Source organism: Sinocyclocheilus grahami, unplaced genomic scaffold (assembly GCF_001515645.1).
Source record: "Sinocyclocheilus grahami isolate Dianchi unplaced genomic scaffold, SAMN03320097.WGS_v1.1 scaffold2965.1, whole genome shotgun sequence".
Lineage (NCBI taxonomy): Eukaryota > Metazoa > Chordata > Actinopteri > Cypriniformes > Cyprinidae > Sinocyclocheilus > Sinocyclocheilus grahami.
Window position 1 is genome coordinate 4,600 of NW_015508138.1, and position 24,045 is coordinate 28,644.

The window sequence follows — 24,045 nt, forward strand, 5'->3', positions numbered from 1 at the left end:
ACTTAGGAATAGTTTTTTTGTCTATTTTTCGAATGGACAAATTAGTAGAAACTGTTTATTTAATTTATGTTTTAAAATGTAGTTAAAGTAATTAAAGGGTTAGTTCACCCAAAAATGAAAAGTCTGTCATTAATTACTCTCATATTTAATCAAAAATATCTTAATTTGTGTTCCGAAGATGAACGAAGGTCTTACGGGTTTGGAACGACATGAGGGTGAGTAATTAATGACAGAGTTTTCAATTTGGGGTGAACTAACCTTTTAAACAATAAATCAATAAATACTACATTGTTTTTTAAAAACATACTCACTTCAGTACTGTACTTTTTATTTAAATGTATACTTCATTATTTATTTAAATCTAATTGTATTATTTATTTATTTAATATTTCAAAATAAATAAATAATTATATACAATATATTTATATTTATTTATTTAAATATTATTTTATTATTTATTTATATATATATATATATATACATTATTATAAAATAAAAATATAATAATTATATATATATTTATATTATTTAATTATTTATTTTATATATAATAATACATATTACTTTATTTAATGTGTATAGTATAGAACATTATTTATATATAATTATAAATATGTATTTTATTTGAATCTTTATGTTAGTTATTTATTATTTATAATAAAATTATTTATTTATTTTTCTAATTTTTGTAGTTGTTGTAGTTTTATTTAGCTACATTTTAAAACATTAAATATACAGTTTTTTAAAAATGTATACCTATTAATTTGTTCATTTAAAAAGTTATTTATTTCCGTTTTTATGTTTGAATGATTAAATTACTAACTTTTTCCTGTAAGTGTCACTCCATACTCCACGCGATGCACGGCTACAATCAAAATGTATTTGCAAACAAGCTGAAATTGCATTACAGATGAATCATATCTGGAAGTTGCAGACATAGAAAATCCAGCTTAAAGGTTGTTTTCAGTGTTTCAGTGAGTTGTTAAACCATCTGACAAATTCAGCCTGATTCATCCGATTCGGTTTATTCTTTCTGACTCAAAAGAACGATTCACAAATCTTGCATCACTAGGTCAAAGTTTATCCGTCAGCGTCGTCGTATGAGCTGCGTTTGCTCTGATAGAGACCTGTGAAACACCACCAACAACAGGCCTTTAGCGGTGTTTGTGTAACTCAGGCCACATGCAGGAGAACTCTTCAGTGCCTCCTCTGAGATGTTTGCTCTGGTTCAGGATCACACGCGTGTGGGGGCCGACACGTCTCAGGACATCCAGCTGTTCGGCATCGGGATCCAGTCTGAACACTGTGTGCTGGAAGTCACGTCTGACGGAGACGTCACGCTCACGCCGGCAGACAACGCCAGGTAACACAAACCTGTGTCGTTTATTAGCATGAAAAGAAATAATATCATTTACAGTTAAACCAATGTATGCATGAATGAAACGGAAACAATAATAATGACATAAAAAATACAATACGTTGTAAAGTTTCAGGTGAAAGAAAAAAAAAACATTAAAATAATAATAATGTTTTTCAAACCTTTTTTGATATATATTAATGTATTATATATATATCTTTGTGTTTAATATCTATGGATGTTTAATAAACGTTTACATTACATAAAGCTTTGCAAGTGACATAATTCACATTACACACTTATAATTCTAAATAATTATCATTAAGGTAATAAGTATCATTAATATTCTATTTTAGGATTTATTCATATTTTATTCTTACATTTTGTGTTTACATTTTAGTTAGTTTTAGTAAACTTGTTTTTTTGTCATTTTTTAAAATATTTTTCAAATATATATAAACTAGACTATATAATTCTTCAATTATATAATTAAAATAATTAAAAATAATTTTAAACTAAACTAATTTAATAATTTGAGTACTTTAGTAATTAGTAAAAATTGGAAATGTTGGCAACTAACTTAAAAATAACAAGTTTTTTGTATTTTATTTTTATTTCAATTATTGTAAATGTTTTTGTTTTAGTTAATGATAACAACACTGATAATTCTGAATATCTCTGAATATAAAAATATATGTTTACCTATTATCTTTATTTATATTTATATCATCTTTATGAATTTTTAGTACTTCAAGTTAAGACTGAGAAACTAACTTTACAATAATATGTTTTTATATTTTATTTAAGTTGTTGTAAATGTTTTTAGTTTTAGTTAACAATATCTTTATTCGATTTTATTTCAGTTTTATTAATTTTAGTACTTCAACTTAAACTAAATAAAAATGAGAAATGTTGCCTTGGCAACTAACAAAAAAAATAATACGTTTTATTTCAGTTATTGTAATTTTTTTTATTTTAAATGTCGCAAGTTTAAAATATATAGTATTTTAGATGCAGTTCTTGTGTCTGATTTGTGTAAGATATTGTAATCCTGTGCTGTTTGACGGTCGCAGGACGTGTGTGAACGGGACGATGGTTTACTCCAGGGTTCAGCTGTGGCACGGAGATCGCATTCTGTGGGGAAACAACCACTTCTTCAGGTGAGCTGCAGGTCGACATGCGCAGCGTCTCGTCTCGTCTCGAGCTCAGACTCATCCGAGCGAATGTCGTCCTCAGAATCAATCTGCCCAAGCACAAGCGGCGCGAGCGACTGAAGGAGCCGGAGCGAGACTCTCCTCGCCAAAGCTTGTCCGAGGCCGACGCGGAGACGGCGAGCCAGGCCTCGTCCGAACAGGACTACAGCTACGAGTTCGCACAGATGGAGGTCGTGATGAAAGCGCTGGGGAGCAACGGTACACGCCTGACCTCTGACCTCTGACACCACACTGCATGATAGAGCCTTCACTGCACAATACACATAACAGCACACGTCGCAGAGCTTAATGTGCTGAGGTGCTTCTCAGTATCATTATATGGAATATAATAGGGATGCACCGATATGAAAATTTTGGCCGATACCGATAACCGATTATTCTTTATTTTTGAAAGCCGATAACCGATATGTTGGCCGATAAATCTATATCCAAATTGTTATATACTTTTTGAGAGCCTGATTACAAAAAAGGTCTCATCATTAAAAGCCACATCCCAAACACTTCAACATAAGCAGCCTAGTTTGAACGGTGTACGTTTTAAAAATATTTTTACTCTCCCATTACCAAATTTAGTCATAAAAAAGCCTTACAAATAAATAAAATTATGCATAAATAATGCAAACAAGTCACTGGACATCATTACACGTGTAAAGAATCAAAATGAATGCGCCATAGATCAATAAAACGGAATAGCCTCTGCACGGACAATAATTAAATGATTTTAATTACTAAACCATATTGTTGATGAAAATAATAAGAGAAAAATACAAGTGGTTGTTGTTATTAATAATGTATCGATGATTTTGAAAAAGTAACAAATTAATACCACTGTTTTAAATAGCAGCCGTTGAGCTGCGCGTGCTGAAGCTGAAGAGCTGAATGAACATGGTAAACTGAAGCGTTTTGCTGGCAGCTTATTTAATTCAAGGAAATGCATCCTGAGATTAATATTAATACAACATAAACATAATATTACAACTTATATATGTACAAAATTATGCAGTTATTGCGTGCTATAGTCAGAATGTGTGATCCTGTTGTGGATGCGCTCTTCCCATAACAACGCGCTGAAACACGGCAACTAAACCCAAAGAATTCACAACGTTTTATTATTATAATGTTCTCATTAGAATGTTATATACACGACATTCCCAATCATAGTTATTAATGTTGTGCACTGCTGTTTGGGCTGCGTGTGCTGAGCTAAAGATGATCACTGGTAAACTGAAGCGCTCTTTTAACTTAACCAAACGTATTCTATATGAGATAAATCAGATATACATCAAATAAACACAATATTACAATGTACAATTGCACAAAAGGCTGCAAACGAACAGCGCGCATCTGAAGTGTCTCTGAAGGAAATAATGCATTATTTATCGGCTTTAAGATATCGGCCAAATTTTCTTATCAGGCCGATACCGATAACAGAAAAAATGAGCCGATATGGGCCGATACCGATATGGTGGCCGATATATCGTGCATCCCTAGAATATAATGCATTACATTGCTATCATTATATGGAATATAATTTTGCATTTCGTGAAATGTTATCTTGTTATAAAGATGTTTACATAACAAGAAAACTAGATGAATGGAAAATGATGTAACGCTGCTACATAAACACTTTAAAAGTGTTTCTCTTCTAGAGAAAATCAGCCATTAGCAGTGCTATTTTATGTTTTTTAATGATATTATTTATTCATATTTTGAATGAGCTTTTACTTTGGATATTTGTAGGATTTATTTTCATTTTTAGTAATTTTGTTATATGCTTTATATGGTTTTGTCATTTTATTTAATTTTTTTTCAATATATCTTTAATTATATTTTGAGCTTTTACTTTGTTTTTACAATTTCTATTTTAATTTTACATTTACATATGTGACCCTGCAGCACAAAAGCAGTGTTAAGTCGCTGGGGGATATTTGTAGCAATAGCCAACAATACATTGTATGGGTCACAATTATACATTTCTCTTTAATGCCAAAAATCATTAGGATATTAAGTAAAGATCATGTTCCATGAAGATATTTAGTAAATTTCCTACCGTAAATATATCAAAACTTAATTTTTGATTAGTAATATGCATTGCTAAGAACTTCATTTGGACAACTTTAAAGATGATTTTCTCAATATTTAGATTTTTTTGCACCCTCAGATTCCAGATTTTCAAATATTGTCCGATCCTAACAAACCATACATCAATGGAAAGCTTACTTATTCAGCTTTCTGATGATATATAAATCTCAATTTCGAAAAATTGACCATTGATTATGACTGGTTTTGTGCTCCAGGGTCACATTTATTAATTTTGCAGACGCTTTTATCCAAAGAGACTTACAAATGGGGAATACATAAAGCGATTCATCTTAAAGAGGCAAACAGACACAGGGAGTGCTCGGAATACCAAGTTTCAAGAATTGTTCAAATAAGAACAAGCTAGACAAGGAAGGATTAAAGAAAAGATAATTTTTTTAGCGTAAGTTTTAGTAATTTCGTTTTTTGAATATTGCTTTTGGATTAATTTTTATTCCAGATTTAGGTTTTTATTTGGTTTTTTGTTTTTACTTTTCATTTCAGTGTCTTTTAGACATACATTTTACGTCTAATATTTATATTTTATTTTATTTCAGCTTTATTTCAATGAACATTAGCACAACATTATGTCGTGATGTATTTTAGTTTTAGTTGTATTATAGCGTTCTAGACGCGTCTCCTCGTCTCAGACCCCATGCAGAAGGCGGTGCATGCTCTGGAGAAGCAGTATGTGGAGGAGAAGCGTCTGGCGCTGGAGGAGCAGCGGCTGATGTACGAGCGCGAGCTCCAGTCTCTGCGGCAGCAGCTCTCGCCGGAGAAAGCGTCTCAGCACCAGCGCTGCAGCAGCTTCCCCACACACACCACACACACCAAACTGCGTCTGTGGAGCGACGAGAGGTCAGAACACACACACACCAGCCTGCTCATCTCTAACACACATTAACTATTTAGTGTTTTTTTGCAGTGCATTAAAGGAGACATATTATGCCCCTTTTTACAATATGTAATATAAGTCTCAGGTGTCCCCAGAATGTGTCTGTGAAGTTTCAGCTCAAAATACTCCACAGATCATTTATTACATCATTTTGAAAATGCCTATTTTGAGTGGAAGCAGAAACACGCTGTTTTTCGGGCCTGTCTCTTTAAATGCAAATGAGCTGCTGCTCCCTGCCCCCTTTTCCAGAATAGAGCTGCGCCATTACACCTTGTACCTGCTAAAAACATCTGTTTTGGTTCTGATTATCATGTTTATCGTGCTGAAATCATGCTTTTAAAGCGTATTAGTTTAAACTTCTGATATAGGGTTTTCTGAGTGCACACGCACAGAAAGCGGCTGTCACAGCATGTGAGCACTAAACTAAGTTCTCATTCACACAAGTTTATGTTAAAAACACACATGAGTTACAAAAACAGTGGGTTATGCCTGTGAAGGTAAACAACTGGGAAAGAAATTGCATGTTTATTTTAGAACGGAATAGTGTTCTGTGCTCGTCTGTGCAGACAAACACAGAACAGTTAGCATGTTTTGCTCAAACTTTCGCAGTGGCATTAGAACTAGTACACCGTTGTCACTTGTGAAAACATAATAACGGCGCCGTCTGTGGAAACTTACAGATTAAGGGGTGGTAATATTATAATGAGATCCCTTTGCAATGTCACTAGGGGAGCGAAATCAGACGCACTCGTTTTTTTCAGACGCTTGCAGAAAAAGGCTTGAAACATGTGTGTATTTCAGGGACGAGCTGTTCCGTCAGAGTCTGTCTCGGCTGCGTGAGCAGGTGGTCCGAGCGAACGCTCTGGTGCGAGAGGCTAACTTTCTGTCCGAGGAGATGCACAAACTCACCGACTATCAGGTCACGCTGCAGATCCCAGCCGCCAACCTCAGCGCCAACCGCAAGGTGAGAAACACGCATTCATTCAGCAGACGCTTTTATCCAGTCATCAGATCCAACAATACAGAGACCCAAGTATAAACTAGATTAGTCTACAAGCTAGAACAGAAGTGGTTTTTGCGCGTGTATTTATTTACTTCTTCATTTGTCACTTATTAATCAACCTATATTTATTAGATATCTATATTTTTTAATCATTATTTATTTACTAATTTATTCATTAGTTCATTTCTTTGTGTACTCATTTATTTATCTATTTATTAATTTACTTCTTTATGATTTATGTACTCATTTATTTATTGATTTATTCTTTCATATTTGTTAGCTAATTTATTGACTTATTCATCCATTTGCTTGATTAATTGTTTATCTATTTATATAGGTATTCCTTTGTTATTTATTCATTTAATCATTACTTATTTATTCACTAATTTCTTTATCTATTTACATATGTATTTATTTCATGTATTTGTTTTAGTTATTTTTTTTGTTTGTTTATGTATTTGCTCATTTATTTATTTATTGACTTATTCATTCATTAGTTTTTTTACTTGTTTTATCTATTTATTCCTTTGTTTATTTATTCATTATAAATGTACTTGCTCATTTATTTATTTATATGTATCATTTATTTGTTTGTTTGCTTATTCATTTACTCATTTATTTAATTATTCACAGGAATAGGAGTTACATTAAGTGCTTTCATTTTTGGTTGTGCATTAGGTGTTTTCACCTAATTTGTAGTTGACTAACAGCAGTCTAGTTATTTTAAATCAAATTTATAATGCTTTTATCATCATTATGCGTGCAGTTTTATGACCTCAAATTAATTGAACGACAACATGGATTAAAAATGATGCAAAAACAGTTTGACCACCTAAAAACATACATTTGCATTTATGCATTTGGCAGACGATTTTATCCAAAGCGACTCGCATTGCATTTATGCATTCATGCTTTGCTTGTTGAAAATGTGATTCTATAAATGCAAACCTTAAGTTCAGTTGATGGTCACTGTATTATGTTTCCTCTGTAATATTACATTGCTGTAATTATCTTAATCCCAGCGTGGCACTATAGTCAGTGAACCGGCCATCCAGGTGCGACGCAAAATGAAGGGAACGCAGGTGTGGACCATCGAGAAACTAGAGAACAAACTAGTGGACATGAGAGACGATTACAGAGACTGGAGGGAAGGAACACAGGAGGTGGTGAGTGAAAGAAAACAATGCTTTTATTCAGCAAGGATGCATTAAACTGATCAAAAGTGACAGTAAAGACATTTATAACATTACAATATATTTCTGTTTCTAATAAATGCTGTTCTTTTGAACTTTCTGTTCATCAAAGAATCAGAAATGTTTCTCGAGCAGCAGATCAGCATATTATACTGATTTCTGAAGATCATGTGACACTGAAGACTGGAGGAATGATGCTGAACATACAGCTGCGCATCACAGAAATACATTACAGTTTACAATATATTCACATAGAAAAGAGTTATTTTAAATTGTAATAATATTTTACAATTTTCTTTTTGATCAAATAAATTCAGCCTTATTTATTTATATGTTTAGTTATTTACTAGTTATTTATTCACCCACTTAGTTTTTTTTACTTATTTACTAATTTACTTGTTTATTTATATACTCAGTTTTATTTGTTTGTTTATTTACTCATTTATTTTTTTTACTTTTTTTAATCATTTATTTACTTATTTTATTTGTTTGTTTATTTATTTATATGTTTGTTTATTTACTCATGTTTTCACACATTTATTTCTTTATTTACTTGTTTATGCATTTGTTTGTTTATTTATATATATAAATATATATACTCATTTATGTTTGTTTTTTACTTATTTATTATTTTATTTATCTATTTACTCATTTATTTGTTTGTTTATTTACTCGTTTCTTTGGTTATTTTCCTGACCTTGTCGGCAGATGTTTGTTCTTGTTTTGATCATAAACTCACTTCAGTTTGATGAATTTCTTTGTGTCTCCTTCCATTTTCTTTACTTGGTCTTAGAAAGGTCTAAAAACGTCTCAAATGTGCTCTGTTTTGGTTGATTTGTTTGTGTTTTCCTGTGTTTCTCGCAGGTGAACCGGCTGCACAGTAAGGCGGGCGATCCGTTCTATGAAGCGCAGGAGAATCACAATCTCATCGGCGTGGCAAATGTCTTCCTGGAGTGTCTGTTTCATGACGTGAAGCTGCAGTACGCTGTTCCCATCATCAGCCAGCAGGGGGAGGTGAGCTGCCGTCTGTGTGGTAAACAGGCTGTTATGGTGTGTTCACACCATAGACTGTATAAAAGCATGCACGTAGTGTCCGTGACGTCACCCGTAGGTTTCTGAAAAGCGTTTTTGAAGCTCAAAGTGGGCGGAGCTGGCCGTCGCCATCTTGGCAGCGCGTCACTCCCGGAAAATCGAAAATGGGCAAAGAGGCGGGAGCAGGTTGCTGAAACCACGCCCACCTAGCTCGACGGTGGTGACAGCAGCGGCAATCCACCTGTCACTCAAGTGGCCACGCCCTTAATTATGCAGAACTTTAAGGCTTAATATAATTTAAACGGATGACTTATAAAAAAAATTCACCCCCCTCACAGTTGTCATGAGGGGCAAAATTAGCTATATAGACCAAAATAATTTTTTGAACCAGGCTGTAAACATGTTTTTTTCTGCTGTAAAGTTGGGCATTTTAACATGGGGAGTCTATGGGATTGACTCCCTTTTGCAGCCCGCCTCTAGCGGCCAGTTGATGAATTACAGCTTAAGTCACTTCCGTGTTGGCTTCACGAGAGAGAGCGGGAGGTTGCCGCTTGGTTCACACCAAATGCGAAGCGAATATGCGCATCGTGTCACTCGCTCTAGATTACGGATGGCCGATACCACTTATTTTGTTTTCGATACGATACCGATACTTTTAAAGGCTAGTATCGGCGATACCGATACTTCTAAACGAAACTTTTAAATGATGAAATTTATTACAAATTATTAAATTGCCAAAGTCACGTGATTTCAGTAAACGAGGCTTTGTTACGTCATAACTGTTTCGAAATGTCAATGGTTCATGCAAGCGGCGAACCATTGAACCAGCGCCTATGGTTTTTACCTGATCTCGGTTCAGTTATATCAATATGTAGATTTTAACGAGACATTTGTGTAATTAAAAGGATTAGAAGTAGTTAATAGTCTCTTTCTGGCCTCTATATACAAGCTCTCCATAAAACAAATCAAAACAAGCCTTGCAAATTAATATAAAATATTTTAAAAGCCACATATTATACAGGCACTTCATATTTAATGTTATTTTATAATTTTTAATAAAACATTTGCAATGGTTTTTTTTTGTGTGTGTGTGTGTGGGGGGGGGGGCTTGCGAATGCGAATCATGCGAATTTTCCGCTCGAGTTGAGAACTTGCGCGGAAGAAGCGATTCATTTCTTATTTACTTGGTTCCACAGTGTTTGCTGATTTATACTTTATTTAAACATTGTGTCATTTATTTATTTTATTTGACATCAAGGTGTATGCCATTCCTCCGAGCTTCTTATTCGTTTTGCTAATAAACGTTCTGTTTCTTATTTATTTGGTTTCACAGTGTTTGCTGATTTTCAGTTTTCTATACCTATTAAATTTTGTGTAAGTTATTTGTTATTTTATATTAGGCATAGCCTATAGCATGGTGTATTTTTATTCATTTTATTAATAAAAGTTATCTGATTTATATACACTACCAATCAAAAGTTTGGAATCAGAATGATTTTTTATGTTTTTTACAGGAGTCTCTTCTGCTCATCAAGGCTGCATTTATTTGATCAAAAATACAGGAAAAAATTTAATATTGTGAAATATTATTATGATGTAAAATAACGTTTTTCTATTTTAATATACATTAAAACACAATTTATTTCTGTGATCAAAGCTGAATTTTCAGCATCATTCCTCCAGTCTTCAGTGTCACATGATTAACATTGTCATGTACATTACCATGCCAATCCCTTCGAGAGTTGTCATGACAGAAATTCAATTAGATTTGTGTTTGGTGTGAACTCACCATTGGAGGCGCCTCTCGTCTCGATCTCTGTTGGCAGGTGGCAGGTCGTCTGCAGGTGGAGCTGCTGCGTGTGAGCGGCGTCGTTCCCGAGCGATTGGCCGGAGGAGACGATTCCTCCGAGAACTCCAGCCAGAGCAGCGGATACGAGGTCATGGACAACAATGGAGAGATCGTCCACATGGCCAGAAAACTCACCTGCAGGGTAAAACACAATCTCTTCTCTGCATGTCATCTGAGTTTGGGTCACTTATAACACGCATTTGAGAACGACAGCTTGCACCGACCATCTTAATGAACTTTTGAGATGCTGTTGTCGATAAAAGAGAATGCCTCCTTGCATTTTCCACCAAAATAAAAGCTTCATGGTTTAATGTTTGAAAATAAAAAGAGTTAAGATGGCCTTGAATAGTAGTACTGTCATTTTATAATTGTACTGTAAAAGAAATTATTATTATTGTATTATTTTTCTTAAATGCTTAATTTTTACAGGAAAATATTACAATAGCAGTTTTTCTTATTTTAATATGTGTATATAATAAATATGTATAATTAATAATTGATAATAATTTGTTATTAATTAATTAATAGATATATTGATTAAGAATATATTTTTATATGAATTAATAATCAATATTTCATGTGATATTGTAAAATTTTAATTTAATAATTTTTTATTTATTTATTTTTGTTTAATTTCACACACACACACACATATACAAAATTATTAATACAAATTTATGATACAAACAAATACAGCAAACCTGGAGGGTTTTTTAATCATATTTTTACGGTAAAATTATTATTTTTATTATTACTTTTATATTACTTTTCTTAAATACTTATTTTCTTAAAAAATATATATTTTTTATGAATATGTTTATTATATATAAATATATGTATTTATTTACAGATATGTTAATTAGTGATTTATTTATATTTATTAATAATTTCACATTTAAAAAATATTTTAATTTAATTAATTTATGCAGCACTTCAGACAAACACAGCAAACCTGGAGTTTTTTTTAAATCACATTTTTTATCAGAAAAAAATCTTTCAGCCCTTGCTATATATTTACTAATGTTTTTATGACATGCAAATTTAAACATTTGTTTGTTTTTGGTTAATTGAACATTGTTAGTGCAAATCATTCTGATTTAAATATCACCAAGGAAAGCATCACTTAGATTGGGTTGAAAATAATAAACTAATCACTAATGTTACTCTTTGTGTAACAGTGAATTTATTTAAGTTTTAATGAAAATAATTACTTTTGCATATACAAAAATATGATCATATTTGGGTTGAAACAGTAAAAATCTGATCTGCTGGTCGTATCAGAAATAGTATGAGAAGTGTTTAGTATTGTGGTAAACACTCACTGCAGCGCTTGCGTTGTATCTCGTGTCAGGTGCGGATCAGAGAGGCGTCTGGTCTTCCTCACAACCTCTCCAACTTCGTCTTCTGTCAGTACACCTTCTGGGAACAATCAGAGCCCGCTGTGGCTCCGCCCATCGTCAGCCCGGACACGCCCCCCTCACAGACGGCCGACGCCCACTTCACTGTGCGCTTTGATCACTGCAGGGTAAAAACATTCTCTAGAGTACCTGTGTTGTCTTAGTATCAATGAGATACTATTTGCTTTTTATAGTTTGGATTTTCTGTTTTATGTCAGTAACTGTATTTTTTATGTTTTTAGTTTTAGTTAATGACAATAATCCTAGTGGAACATAAGCAGTTTGCCACACTGCTTACAATACTCATAGTGTACAATGCCAGAAAGCTAAGAAACAAGATACAACGGAAGTGAAATGCAATAAAGATGGAGAATTTTTGTTGTTGATTTTTTTTTTTTTATTATTTTAAAATATTTATTATTTATTTTATTGTTATTATTACTAGTGCTTATGTTTTATTTCCTATTATATTTCCTATTTATTTTTATTGTATTTACTTTTTATTAATTAATTTATCTATGTACTTGCTTACTATTTATCTATCTGTTTACTAGTGCTCCTAGAGATGGCATAAGAACGGAAATGTATTTGTTATTTCTTATTTGCTATTATTAATTCTTCTTCTTCTTTGTTTTTATTTATTATTATGATTATTATTAATAATAAATAACAAATTAGTTATAAATAGGAATGTTTTTATCAAATGTCATAATGGAAGATTTAATATAACAGCTATTGTTATTACTGTTGTTATTTTTTGTTTATTTACTTTTGATAATATTGTATACAACTCATTGAAATATGATTATCTTAAATGTTGTTACTCGTGAGTTTGCCGTGAGTGTGCTGATATGATATTAAATGATAAATAAATCAATCTGCTTTCGTTGCGTTTCTGTGGGCAGGATTTCCTGGTGCATGTGACGGAGGAGTTTCTGGAGTTCATCTCAGACGGCGCTCTGGCCATCGAGGTCTGGGGCCACCGGTACGCTGGGAACGGCCGGTCTGTGCGGGAGCTGGATGCACTGCAGGCCAAGAGGCGCACGCTCAGAGACAGGTGCGTTTCCTCGCACTAGGGCTGTCGATTTTGCAAAAAATTAAAATCTCGATTTTTCCAGATCGTTTGACCGATTCTCGATTTTTTACGATTTTTAACTTGAAAATGTAACTACAACATGATTCAAGTAACTTTTTCTTTATTAACCCTCTAGTTAAAGATAATTCTATTCCAAGCGCACCACACATGAAGTTGTCAACATGATGTAAATGTTAAACAAATCACTTGTTAAATATCTTTGCAGAAAAGATGCATGAACCACAACTGCATTTTGTACAAACTTGTCGTATACATAAAATGTGTTCAGAAATAATATGAGGAAAATGCTTTTAAAAAATGTCAAAAGTCAAGGTAATTCAAATTCTAAGTGACTGAAGGTATAACACCAGTAGACTAACTATAAATGTTCTGTAAAAGCAACAGCAGCTTTCAGCCTGTCACCATGATGCAAACATGAAATACAGTAGGAGTTCTTTACAGGTTTTTTTATTCGATTGTGCTGCTTTTCCATAGTTTTTTCTGTGTAAACATAGACATGTTTGACTGTTGCGCTCGCGTCTCTTGCAGCGTCTCATGCATGAAACGGCTTTCCAAAAACACTGCGATCAAGTTAAAGGGTTAGTTCACCCAAAAAATGAAAATTCTGTCATTATTTACTCACCCTCATGTCGTTTCAAACCCGTAAGACCTTCGTTCATCTTCGGAACACAAATTAAGATATTTTTGATGGAATCTGAGAGCTGCATAGACAGCAACACAACTGAAATGTTCCCAAGTCCAGAAACGTAGCAAGGAGATCTGTAAAATAATCCATGTGACATCAGGGGTTCAACCGTAATTTTACGAAGCTACGAGAATACTTTGTGTGCGCAAAAGAAAAAAAAGAACGACTTTATTCAACAATTCGTCTCCTCTGCATCACCCTGTAGCGCCATTTTGGAGAATATCCGAAACAAGTTCCTATGTTGTTTGTGCTTTGATTTGAATGAAAACAACATATCCGCGTGATGCAGCTGACACAGAATAGCATACAGCGGATATTCTCCAAAATGGCGCTACAGGGTGATACGGAGGAGACGAATTGTTAAAAATTGTTTAGCAAAAATTGCATGTTTATTAGGGCCCTATGGAATGTTTTATTTTTTCAAACCTTATGTTTTATTGTTACCAAATTCTGTGTTTTAGCATGTCTAATTATTTAAAAGCATAAAAACAAGTTTATTCTTACAATAGCCTTATGATTTTTTTTGTGTACAGTATTAACATTTTTTAAGACATAAAACATTCATTTAATTTATCTTTTAATTAATGAAAATTAAACACATTTTATGTTTGTGTGTGTGCGCGCGTGATACAGAGAGCAGAGCAGAATTGTATATAATAAAAATTAAAATAAATAAAATTATCCTGACCTTCAAGGAAACACTGACCTATATAGCCTATGTATTTATGTAGTCTATGTCATATTTGTACCAGACCTCAAAAGTAACCTGGGCCGAGTCTGGAATACATGTGTGCAGGGCCTAAAATAAAATTAAATAACACTCGGCAAGCACCAAACGCAAGTTAAAATCAGAGTTGGTAAATTTATGAAACAATGTTACTCACTTGTAACTCCTTTATTGATTCTAACAATGCCTGAGAATGCGATATGGTTTAGTGCGATTATCAAACCGTAAAGACTGTGTTGTAATTATATAAATATGTAATCTGATGTGCCTCGTTGTGATATTTTCATGTGAGCCGCTCACGATAGCAGTGTTTTCAATCAAGCGCTGTGAGTTTGTGTCACTCATAACATGCATTTGACAATGCAACATGCACCAAACATCTTTCCATGTTTATAATGACAAGCATTTATACTAGTGTTGTCAATCGATTAACTAATTAATCACACATTTTTCTGAAATTAATCGCGATTAATCCCACCTAACATTAAAGTTTTTAAATATACTTTTATATTGCAATAGTTTCACATTCAATCTTCAAATTAATGTACAAACAACATAAAGACAGTATATATTTTTTAATATTTGTTTAATGGCATCTTTTTTTATGACTGAAGGCCAGTATCACTGATACCAATTATTTAAAAGCATAAAAACAAGTTTATTCTTACAATAGCCTTATGATTTTTTTTGTGTACAGTATTAACATTTTTTAAGACATAAAACATTCATTTAATTTATCTTTTAATTAATGAAAATTAAACACATTTTATGTTTGTGTGTGTGCGCGCGTGATACAGAGAGCAGAGCAGAATTGTATATAATAAAAATTAAAATAAATAAAATTATCCTGACCTTCAAGGAAACACTGACCTATATAGCCTATGTATTTATGTAGTCTATGTCATATTTGTACCAGACCTCAAAAGTAACCTGGGCCGAGTCTGGAATACATGTGTGCAGGGCCTAAAATAAAATTAAATAACACTCGGCAAGCACCAAACGCAAGTTAAAATCAGAGTTGGTAAATTTATGAAACAATGTTACTCACTTGTAACTCCTTTATTGATTCTAACAATGCCTGAGAATGCGATATGGTTTAGTGCGATTATCAAACCGTAAAGACTGTGTTGTAATTATATAAATATGTAATCTGATGTGCCTCGTTGTGATATTTTCATGTGAGCCGCTCACGATAGCAGTGTTTTCAATCAAGCGCTGTGAGTTTGTGTCACTCATAACATGCATTTGACAATGCAACATGCACCAAACATCTTTCCATGTTTATAATGACAAGCATTTATACTAGTGTTGTCAATCGATTAACTAATTAATCACACATTTTTCTGAAATTAATCGCGATTAATCCCACCTAACATTAAAGTTTTTAAATATACTTTTATATTGCAATAGTTTCACATTCAATCTTCAAATTAATGTACAAACAACATAAAGACAGTATATATTTTTTAATATTTGTTTAATGGCATCTTTTTTTATGACTGAAGGCCAGTATCACTGATACCAATACTACTGATATCTCTGAAATTGCCCCCCCCCCTAATATTTAACCATTGACTACAGTCATTCAACATTACAGTATAATTGAGAGCTAACAATTTGAACATTAATAGACTTTAAAAAATAACTTCTATTTATGTGAACTTAAAACAATCTTCACATAAACCCATTATAATAAATGTCACATTTACCTGTGCCCTTCAGCAGAAATATACAGAAATTGAAGTTATCAAACACTAAATTCTAAATTAAATATAGATGAATCCTTAAAGCTATAAAAGTTATTTTTTCCTCTCTTTTTTTCTTTGTCCTTTGGTTAATAGACATCACAGCAGCTGTTTTGGCTGCTATTACTTTAAGAGCTGCCGCTGCTGAACGTAATGCGGATCTGACACTCATCGTATTCTCTCTCAACTCTTTTTACCTTTTCTGACCCACTTCAGGTCTTAAAGTCTCTATTAATGAGCTGACGAGTTAAATCGGGTGTGTTCGATGAGGGTGACAGTGCTGTGCTGCTCCAGGACAGTTTTGAAAACCATTTCAGAGACATGTTTTTAAATGTGACTCATATTTTTATATGGCAGCTATTTTATTTATTTTAAGGCAGCTTTAATCGCCTTTTTGGTAACTTCATGGCTTAACTGATCACGACATTGCATGCACGTAGTTTATTTCGCGCTTTTATATGAAAGGATACAGGCTACTTCTTGTCAAGAGAAAAAGTGACAGGCCCTGTCCCAAATGGAACACTTCATGTGCACTTGCGGTCTTACGAACTTACAATGGCTGTGCATTGTACCGCGTGCACGTATAAATTGGGTTAAATATTTTAAACGCATTAAACTGAAAAAATTAATCGCCTGCGTTAACTCGCTAATTTTGACACCACTAATCGTCTGTCAAGTCCACGAGACCGTAGGGTGTCCCATTTGTCATTTTAACGTTCAGAAGTCGTTATGCGCCCTCGATCCGCACTTCTGCCGAGCCAGCACTGGGGCGAGCGCCACAACAGACTTCTACCCAATAGTCAAAGCGGCATTACGTCACGAAAGTGCGGACTCAGAGGAAGACCGCGAGGGTTTAGGGTGCCATTTGGGACAGGGCCACAGAAGCAGCAGTTGTGAGTGGGGTGACCAACCCTAGCCCCGCCCCTGCGTAAATTGGGTTAAATATTTTTAACGCATTAAACTGAAAAAATTAATCGCCTGCGTTAACTCGCTAATTTTGACACCACTAATTTATACATTTGTTGTCAACAAAAGAGCAGTTCCCCTGTGCCCCCCCCCCAAAAAAAATAAAAGCTCCATGGTTTAACATTTGAAAGCAAAGAAAAAAACATCCATGTATTGTAATTTTACTGTTGTTGTATAAAATAATAATAGTAATAAAATAATGATGATGATGATGATTATTATTATATAAATGTATTATTATTATATAAATGTATTATTATTATTATTATTATATAATTCAGTTCACAAGTATTATAGTGATATTTCATTATTGATTTAACTTTTATAATTTGATTTATTAATAATAATAATAATAATAATATAAAAATTGCAATTAGATGTTTTCCCCCAATTTGTTCTGCCTGTTTTTTAATTAAATAATGCACGTACAGTTTCATGATTGGTAAAAAAAAAAAAAGATGGCTTGTATATTTTCTCAGGTCACTGGTCACTGCCAGATGTGGCATAATGTTAGTTTTTGGCCCTGCGTGTGCATGTGCCCTCACCTGTGTGTGTGTGTGTGTGTGACAGGTGGAGTGAAGTGTCGCGTCAGATCGAGCTGTGGGTCTCCATACAGGAACTGAACGAGCAGGGCGAGTATTCGTCTGTAGAACTTCATCCCAGCAGAGACGTCAGCACTGGAGGAGTGTTTCAGCTACGCCAGGTGAGACTGCAGTCTGCATTTATTAATAAGAGCTGCTGATATTCAGGAGCATGAGCGTCTGTGTGTGTGTTCAGGGTCACTCGCGGAGGCTGCAGGTGAGCGTCCTGCCGGTCCAGCACTCGGGGACGCTTCCGCTGCTGGTGGAGGCCATGCTCTCTGTCTCCATCGGCTGCGTTTCCGCTCGATCCACCAAACTACAGAGACCTCTAGACAGCTATCAGGTCAGTGAGACTGACACAAACACAACACACACGGCAGAGCAATTAGACAATAAGAAAACGTTTTCATTACTTCAAGTGATACAAACATTAACTGAAACGTCTCGGTTATGTATGTAACCCTCGTTCCCTGAAGGAGGGGACGGAGACATCACGTCAGTGACCGACGAATTGGGAACCATGAGTGTAAACTAAACGAGCCAATGCACATTGGCATGCGATAATTGCATCCAGCTGCCGCTGATCACAGCGTGAGCATAAAAAGGCAGCCGGTGCAACACATACCAGTTTTTTCACCGAGGAGCCGAGCCGGTGATCTGGCCACTCAGCGGTGGTACAGCAGCCGTGGCGACGGGACATGACGTTTCCGTTCCCTCCTTCAGGGATCAAGGGTTACATACGTAACCGAGATGTTCCCTTTCATTCAGTCACTCTCAACGTCACAAATGCCTTGGCTTGATGAACCTGCAGTAACGCTATAGCGTGTAAGGCGGAGGCAGCTTCTCCACAAGCCGTATAAGCACCGCCGGTCAGACCAGACGAATGCCTACAGGCCCGGGAGGGGAGCGACGGGTTTCCCCACCAGGAGGAGGTGCTCTTAGGACACAGCTGCATCGCTACCGACCGGTCCACCGGGAGGATCGCCGTATATGCAGCCGAATCTTCCTCTCCAGAGAGCTCTCCCCCCATTGTAGTGATCGACATCCGGTCGTCGGGAGGAGCACTGAAGGATACCGCTGGTACGCTCTTTGAAGAGGGCCCAGCGCGCTCCTTTGGCGGCTCGACTGGTTGCGAAGCACTAGAGGAGCAATGGTCCCCCGAGGGTTGGTTCCCTGAAGGGTTTGCCACCACTGTAACCCTCAGACTACCTGTGCTACTGCCCGAAGTAGTCCTCGCCTGGCTACCGCCAGGACGAACACTAGATCGCGGCAGAGGCAACGGAGCTCGGTCCCCCTGGAGGAAATGGAGCCTGGCCCGCAGCTCCGAGATGGTCATCTTCCCGCAATGGGAACATGACTCATCTGTGAATGCCACCTCAGCGTGTTTAATGCCCAGACACGTGAGGCAGCGATCGTGACCATCACCCGGTGCCAGGTAACGGCCGCATCCAGAAACGCACGGGTGAAATGGCATCTTTAAAAAGATTATCCGTTGTCTTTACCAAGACGCACCCATGTAAGCTCTTTTAGAGAAAAATGCTCTTTCAGGGAAATGCTATTTGCGCAACCCACTCGACACAGGAATGACCACCGCTGAAGCGCCGTCCACCAACACAAGAAGCTCCCTAGAGCGCGCTAGACTCGTCACACACGAAGCAGTTGGTAGAAGCAGAACGATGTTGTCGCTAGGCTCCGAAGCAAAAAGCTCTATGCGTTGCACCGGATGCCATTTTATGCTCACGCTGTGATCAGCGGCAGCTGGATGCAGTTATCGCATGCCAATGTGCATTGGCTTGTTTAGTTTACACTTGAAGTAGATCGGTGTCTCTAAGCGAGATCCCAGTTCGTCGGTCACTGACGTGACGTCGAGAGTGACCGACTGAAAGGGAATGAGGGTTATTCTAGTTAAATAAAACTAAAATTAACAGCATAAAAAAAATGTTACTTGAAATAAAATAAATGTTAGCTGAAATAAAAATAAAAGAAAAAATATATATATATATATTTAAAAACGTAAATGCATTTTAATTCTTTCCCAAGGAAACACTTCTCATTTTCATTTAGTTTAGCTTGATAACTAAAATTACTACAACTAAAATGGAAATAAAAACTATATAGACATATTTTTTAAAAAACTAATGAAAATTATTTTAAAAAACATCCCTAAAACCTTATTAAAATTTAAAATAGATACAGAAGATATACAAATAAAACTAATTCAAACTATTAATAAAAACCACAATAGTATCTCATTGATACTAAAATAACACGGACTGAAGTCAAATAAAATATTAAAAACCTTAAACTTACTTTATTTGAACTAGTTGTATAGTATAATTAATAGTATATAAATATTAATTAATATATTTATTTAATTTAAAGTAGATTACATATTTTCATGGTTCAGTACTTTTTTTAGTTTTGTAATAAAGTTCAGCAGTGTTTCAGTTTTCATTCAGCATCCATTATCGATTTTCTTTTATTTATCGGTTATCGGTTATCGGTGTGGTCCAACTTCGTTATCGTTATCGGTAAAATGCACAAGCGTTTGGAGTGTGAATGTGAGTCCGTCAGCGGATCTGAGTGTGTGACAGGCTGTATTCTCTTCAGCAGAGGGAGGAAGACGCTGATATGGATAGTTATCAGGTATTCTGCTGATCATGTGCTTCAGACAGGAGTGTGATGAAATTAAGATCATAATCGTCCATTAATGAGGCTGATATTATAATCTCACTGAGAGATTCCTGCACTAACACACGGCTGTCTTCACCGGTCACGTGATCAGTGCATGGCTGCATGATTCTGCATGTTTACGTGCGTTTGAGCCGCTCTAGATGGAGCTGCGTACAGTATAAGCGCTTCATCTGTCTGAAAACGCCACACTGGATTTAATATCCCTTTATTAATTCATTCATCTGTGTGTTTATTCTGATGTTGTGTAAGTATCGAATCTTGATGCTTGGCTCCAAATCTGCACCTGACACCTTGTCTACACTGGATTACACTGAAATCTGTTATTTTATTATTGGCATAGTGCATAATGTAATGCATACAAAAGATTATTTAAATCAGACCAGAAAGCAGGAATATTTTGAACTGACCTTGATCGAATGTTCAGATGTTACTGAAATACTCAGTGAATAAAATTCAAAATCATATAATATAATAATATAAAGAGACAAAAAAATGTAGAATTTTGAAACTTTTTTTTTTTTTACAAAATGTTTTAATTTAAAACAAGTTTAAATAAAAATAGATTTAAATAAAAAAGATAAAACCAAGAAATAAAGAAAAAATCATTATGCATGCTGTAAAATGACATAACTGTATTTCATATAATTTATAGCATATTATGGTTTGGTTTTTTATTTTATTATTTAAAGATCATGTCATTAGATTAGTTTTGTGATCGTGTCTTGTCTTGTGACTGGTTCAGACAGAGATGATCCCCCTTTTTAAACTAAATAATAAATATTGATATATATATATTGAATATTATCAAAAGGCTGAAAAATATAGAACATGTTAAAAATTTAATGAAAATGTTTTAAATATGTTCTGTATTATTCTATATGTTCTATATTATATGTATATTATTTTATTGCATTTTTTATGTGCATAATAATAAACATTTTGTATAATAATTGTATATGTATTTTATATAATGTGCATATTAATAATTTAATATTTATTTTATGTAATATATTTTTGTAATATGTATAATGATAATAACATTATATAAATGAAACATTTTCTTTTTTTAATGTTGTATATTTTTCAGCCTTTTGATGATATTCAATATATTTCTCAGTATTTATCTATAATAATAATAATATTTAATATACCAATAGTTTATATTGGTCCATATTTGTGAGCCTGCAGCACAAAAGCAGTGTTAAGTCGCTGGGGTATATTTGTAGCAACAGCCAACAATACATTGTATGGGTCAAAATTATAGATTTCTCTTTTATGCCAAAAATCATTAGGGTATTAAGTAAAGATCTAAAGATATTTTGTAAATTTCCTACTTTAAATATATCAAAACTTAATTTTTGATTAGTAATATGCATTGCTAAGAACTTCATTTGGACAACTTTAAAGATGATTTTCTCAATATTTAGATTTTTTTGCACCCTCAGATTCCAGATTTTCAAATAGTTGTATCTCGGCCAAATATTGTCCTATCCTAACAAACCATACATCAATGGAAAGCTATTTATTCAGCTTCCAGGTGATGTATAAATCTCAATTTAAAAAAATTGACCCTTATGGCTGGTTTTGTGCTCCAGGGTCACATTTTTCAGCCTTCTGATGATATTCAATCAGAATCTCATCAGATTTATTCACAATCTCATTTTTTATATAATTAGGCATAAAAAATATATTAAACAATAGTGTTGACATTTGGCATCATGCCGCTGGTGTTTATTGTAGACACGGTGTGAGATGGATTGATCAGTGGGATCAACTTCAGATGGGATCTTCAGATTATTTTCCACTCGCTTAAAGTTTTTGACATATTTTCTGTCTCAAACGAGCCTTAATGGCCCATTGACTGCAGCGAATCTGAGCTCTGTATGTGGTTCTGCAGGAGGAGGATCTGAACTGTGTCCGGGAGCGCTGGTCTGACGCTCTCATCAAGCGCAGGGAGTATCTGGAGGAGCAGATCAAGAAGATCATCAATAAGTCAGGTTGGTGTTTGACGCATGTGTTGGTGCTGCTGATCTGATGCAGCTGCTGCTGTAGTAGTAGTAATATCTTTATTTGTCCCTTCACAGGGCAATTTATACAGCGTCAACCTCACAAACAGACAGATTTTATAAGACATCATGACGAAAACCGATAGAACAAAAACATCACATCAAATACAACCACAACAAAACCCGAGCATTAACAGTGCACCATTTTTTCATATATAATGTTAAAATTCATGGTACACCTTTATCTTTATGTTTCAAATAATTGTTTACAATCAAGACTGCATTTGAAACAAAAGATCTAGAAGCTCTAACAGTCCTCCACTTGGGCACGATATCGTCTGCTTGAAGGAAGCAGTTCAAATTCTGAATACAAAATGTGAGATGCGTCATCTAAGATAGTCAAGGACTTCCTAAGAACAATTTCTCGCACAGAAACTGTACAGAGCCTGTAATCTTTGACCCCAAATTAACAATGCTCTGCAGCCAGGATCTACTTTTAACATTTAAGTTAAAAATACTTCAACACAATGTTAGATTTTAAAATGTAAATAATTTAAAGGAAATACAATATTAATAAAATTAATATTTTCTGCTACATTTATTTAACTTAAGTATTAAGACTTTTTAACTAAAGACATTCGCATTAGATGCACTTTATTGTAATAGTCATTTGTTTTTTGTAAAAATAAAAATACATTTAAAATAAAATAATAGTAAAAAACACTGTTATATTTTAAATTTGAAATCATATTAAATGAAAAGAAATATAATAAATTCAGACATTCTCATTATTTGCATTAGATTAACTTTACAGTAATTCTTTGTCAAAATAATATTACAATAAAATAAAATATCAAAAATTAAATAATAAAAGTAAAAACACTATAACACTGTTATATTTAAAAATTGAAATCATATTAAATTAAAGGAAATACAATATTAATAAAATGTATATTTTATGGTACATTTATTTAGCTTGAGTATTAAGACTTATTTAACTTAAGTAGGCTTTAGACATTCTCGTCATTCTCAAAGTATAATATTTATTTTAAATGAACTACAAATAAAAAATAATAACATAAATTAAAATGTAAATATTTGCTCAGTTATTACATTAATTTTAGTGCTGTCAATCGATTAATCGCGATTAATCGCATCCAAAATAAAAGTTTTTGTTTACATAATATATGTGTGTGTTCTGTGTATATTTATTATTTATATATCAGTACACACACATATAGTATATGTTTCAGAAACATGTGTTATGTTTATATATTAAATATATTTATATATAATATAAATTATATGAATATAAATATATACATGTAAATATTTTCAAAATATATACTGAATATGTATGTGTTTATACATATATATATATAATAAATATACACAGAACACACACATATATATATTATGTAAACAAAAACTTTTAGTTTGGATGCGATTAATCGATTGACAGCACTAAATTAAATTAAGTGTTTTATGTTGTGTTGTTGTTGCTCAAGGGTTCCCCCTGCTGGCAT

General features: G+C 33.9%; 1 protein-coding gene across 1 annotated transcript in view; it reads left to right on the forward strand.

Annotated features, from left to right (window-relative positions):
• Window positions 1-22,510, forward strand: part of LOC107575865 (kinesin-like protein KIF13A) — a gene marked incomplete at both ends in the record, with an annotated part of 24,087 nt that extends 1,577 nt beyond the window's left edge. The window contains 14 exons of the mRNA XM_016262184.1: window positions 1,233-1,363; window positions 2,431-2,517; window positions 2,594-2,769; window positions 5,301-5,508; window positions 6,347-6,509; window positions 7,571-7,714; window positions 8,606-8,755; window positions 10,600-10,764; window positions 11,974-12,147; window positions 12,925-13,076; window positions 17,809-17,941; window positions 18,016-18,162; window positions 20,433-20,465; window positions 22,411-22,510. Of these exons, the coding sequence (XP_016117670.1) occupies window positions 1,233-1,363; window positions 2,431-2,517; window positions 2,594-2,769; window positions 5,301-5,508; window positions 6,347-6,509; window positions 7,571-7,714; window positions 8,606-8,755; window positions 10,600-10,764; window positions 11,974-12,147; window positions 12,925-13,076; window positions 17,809-17,941; window positions 18,016-18,162; window positions 20,433-20,465; window positions 22,411-22,510 (1,963 nt within the window). The remainder of the gene's footprint in view (window positions 1-1,232; window positions 1,364-2,430; window positions 2,518-2,593; window positions 2,770-5,300; window positions 5,509-6,346; window positions 6,510-7,570; window positions 7,715-8,605; window positions 8,756-10,599; window positions 10,765-11,973; window positions 12,148-12,924; window positions 13,077-17,808; window positions 17,942-18,015; window positions 18,163-20,432; window positions 20,466-22,410) is intronic.
• Window positions 22,511-24,045: the final 1,535 nt, after the last annotated feature.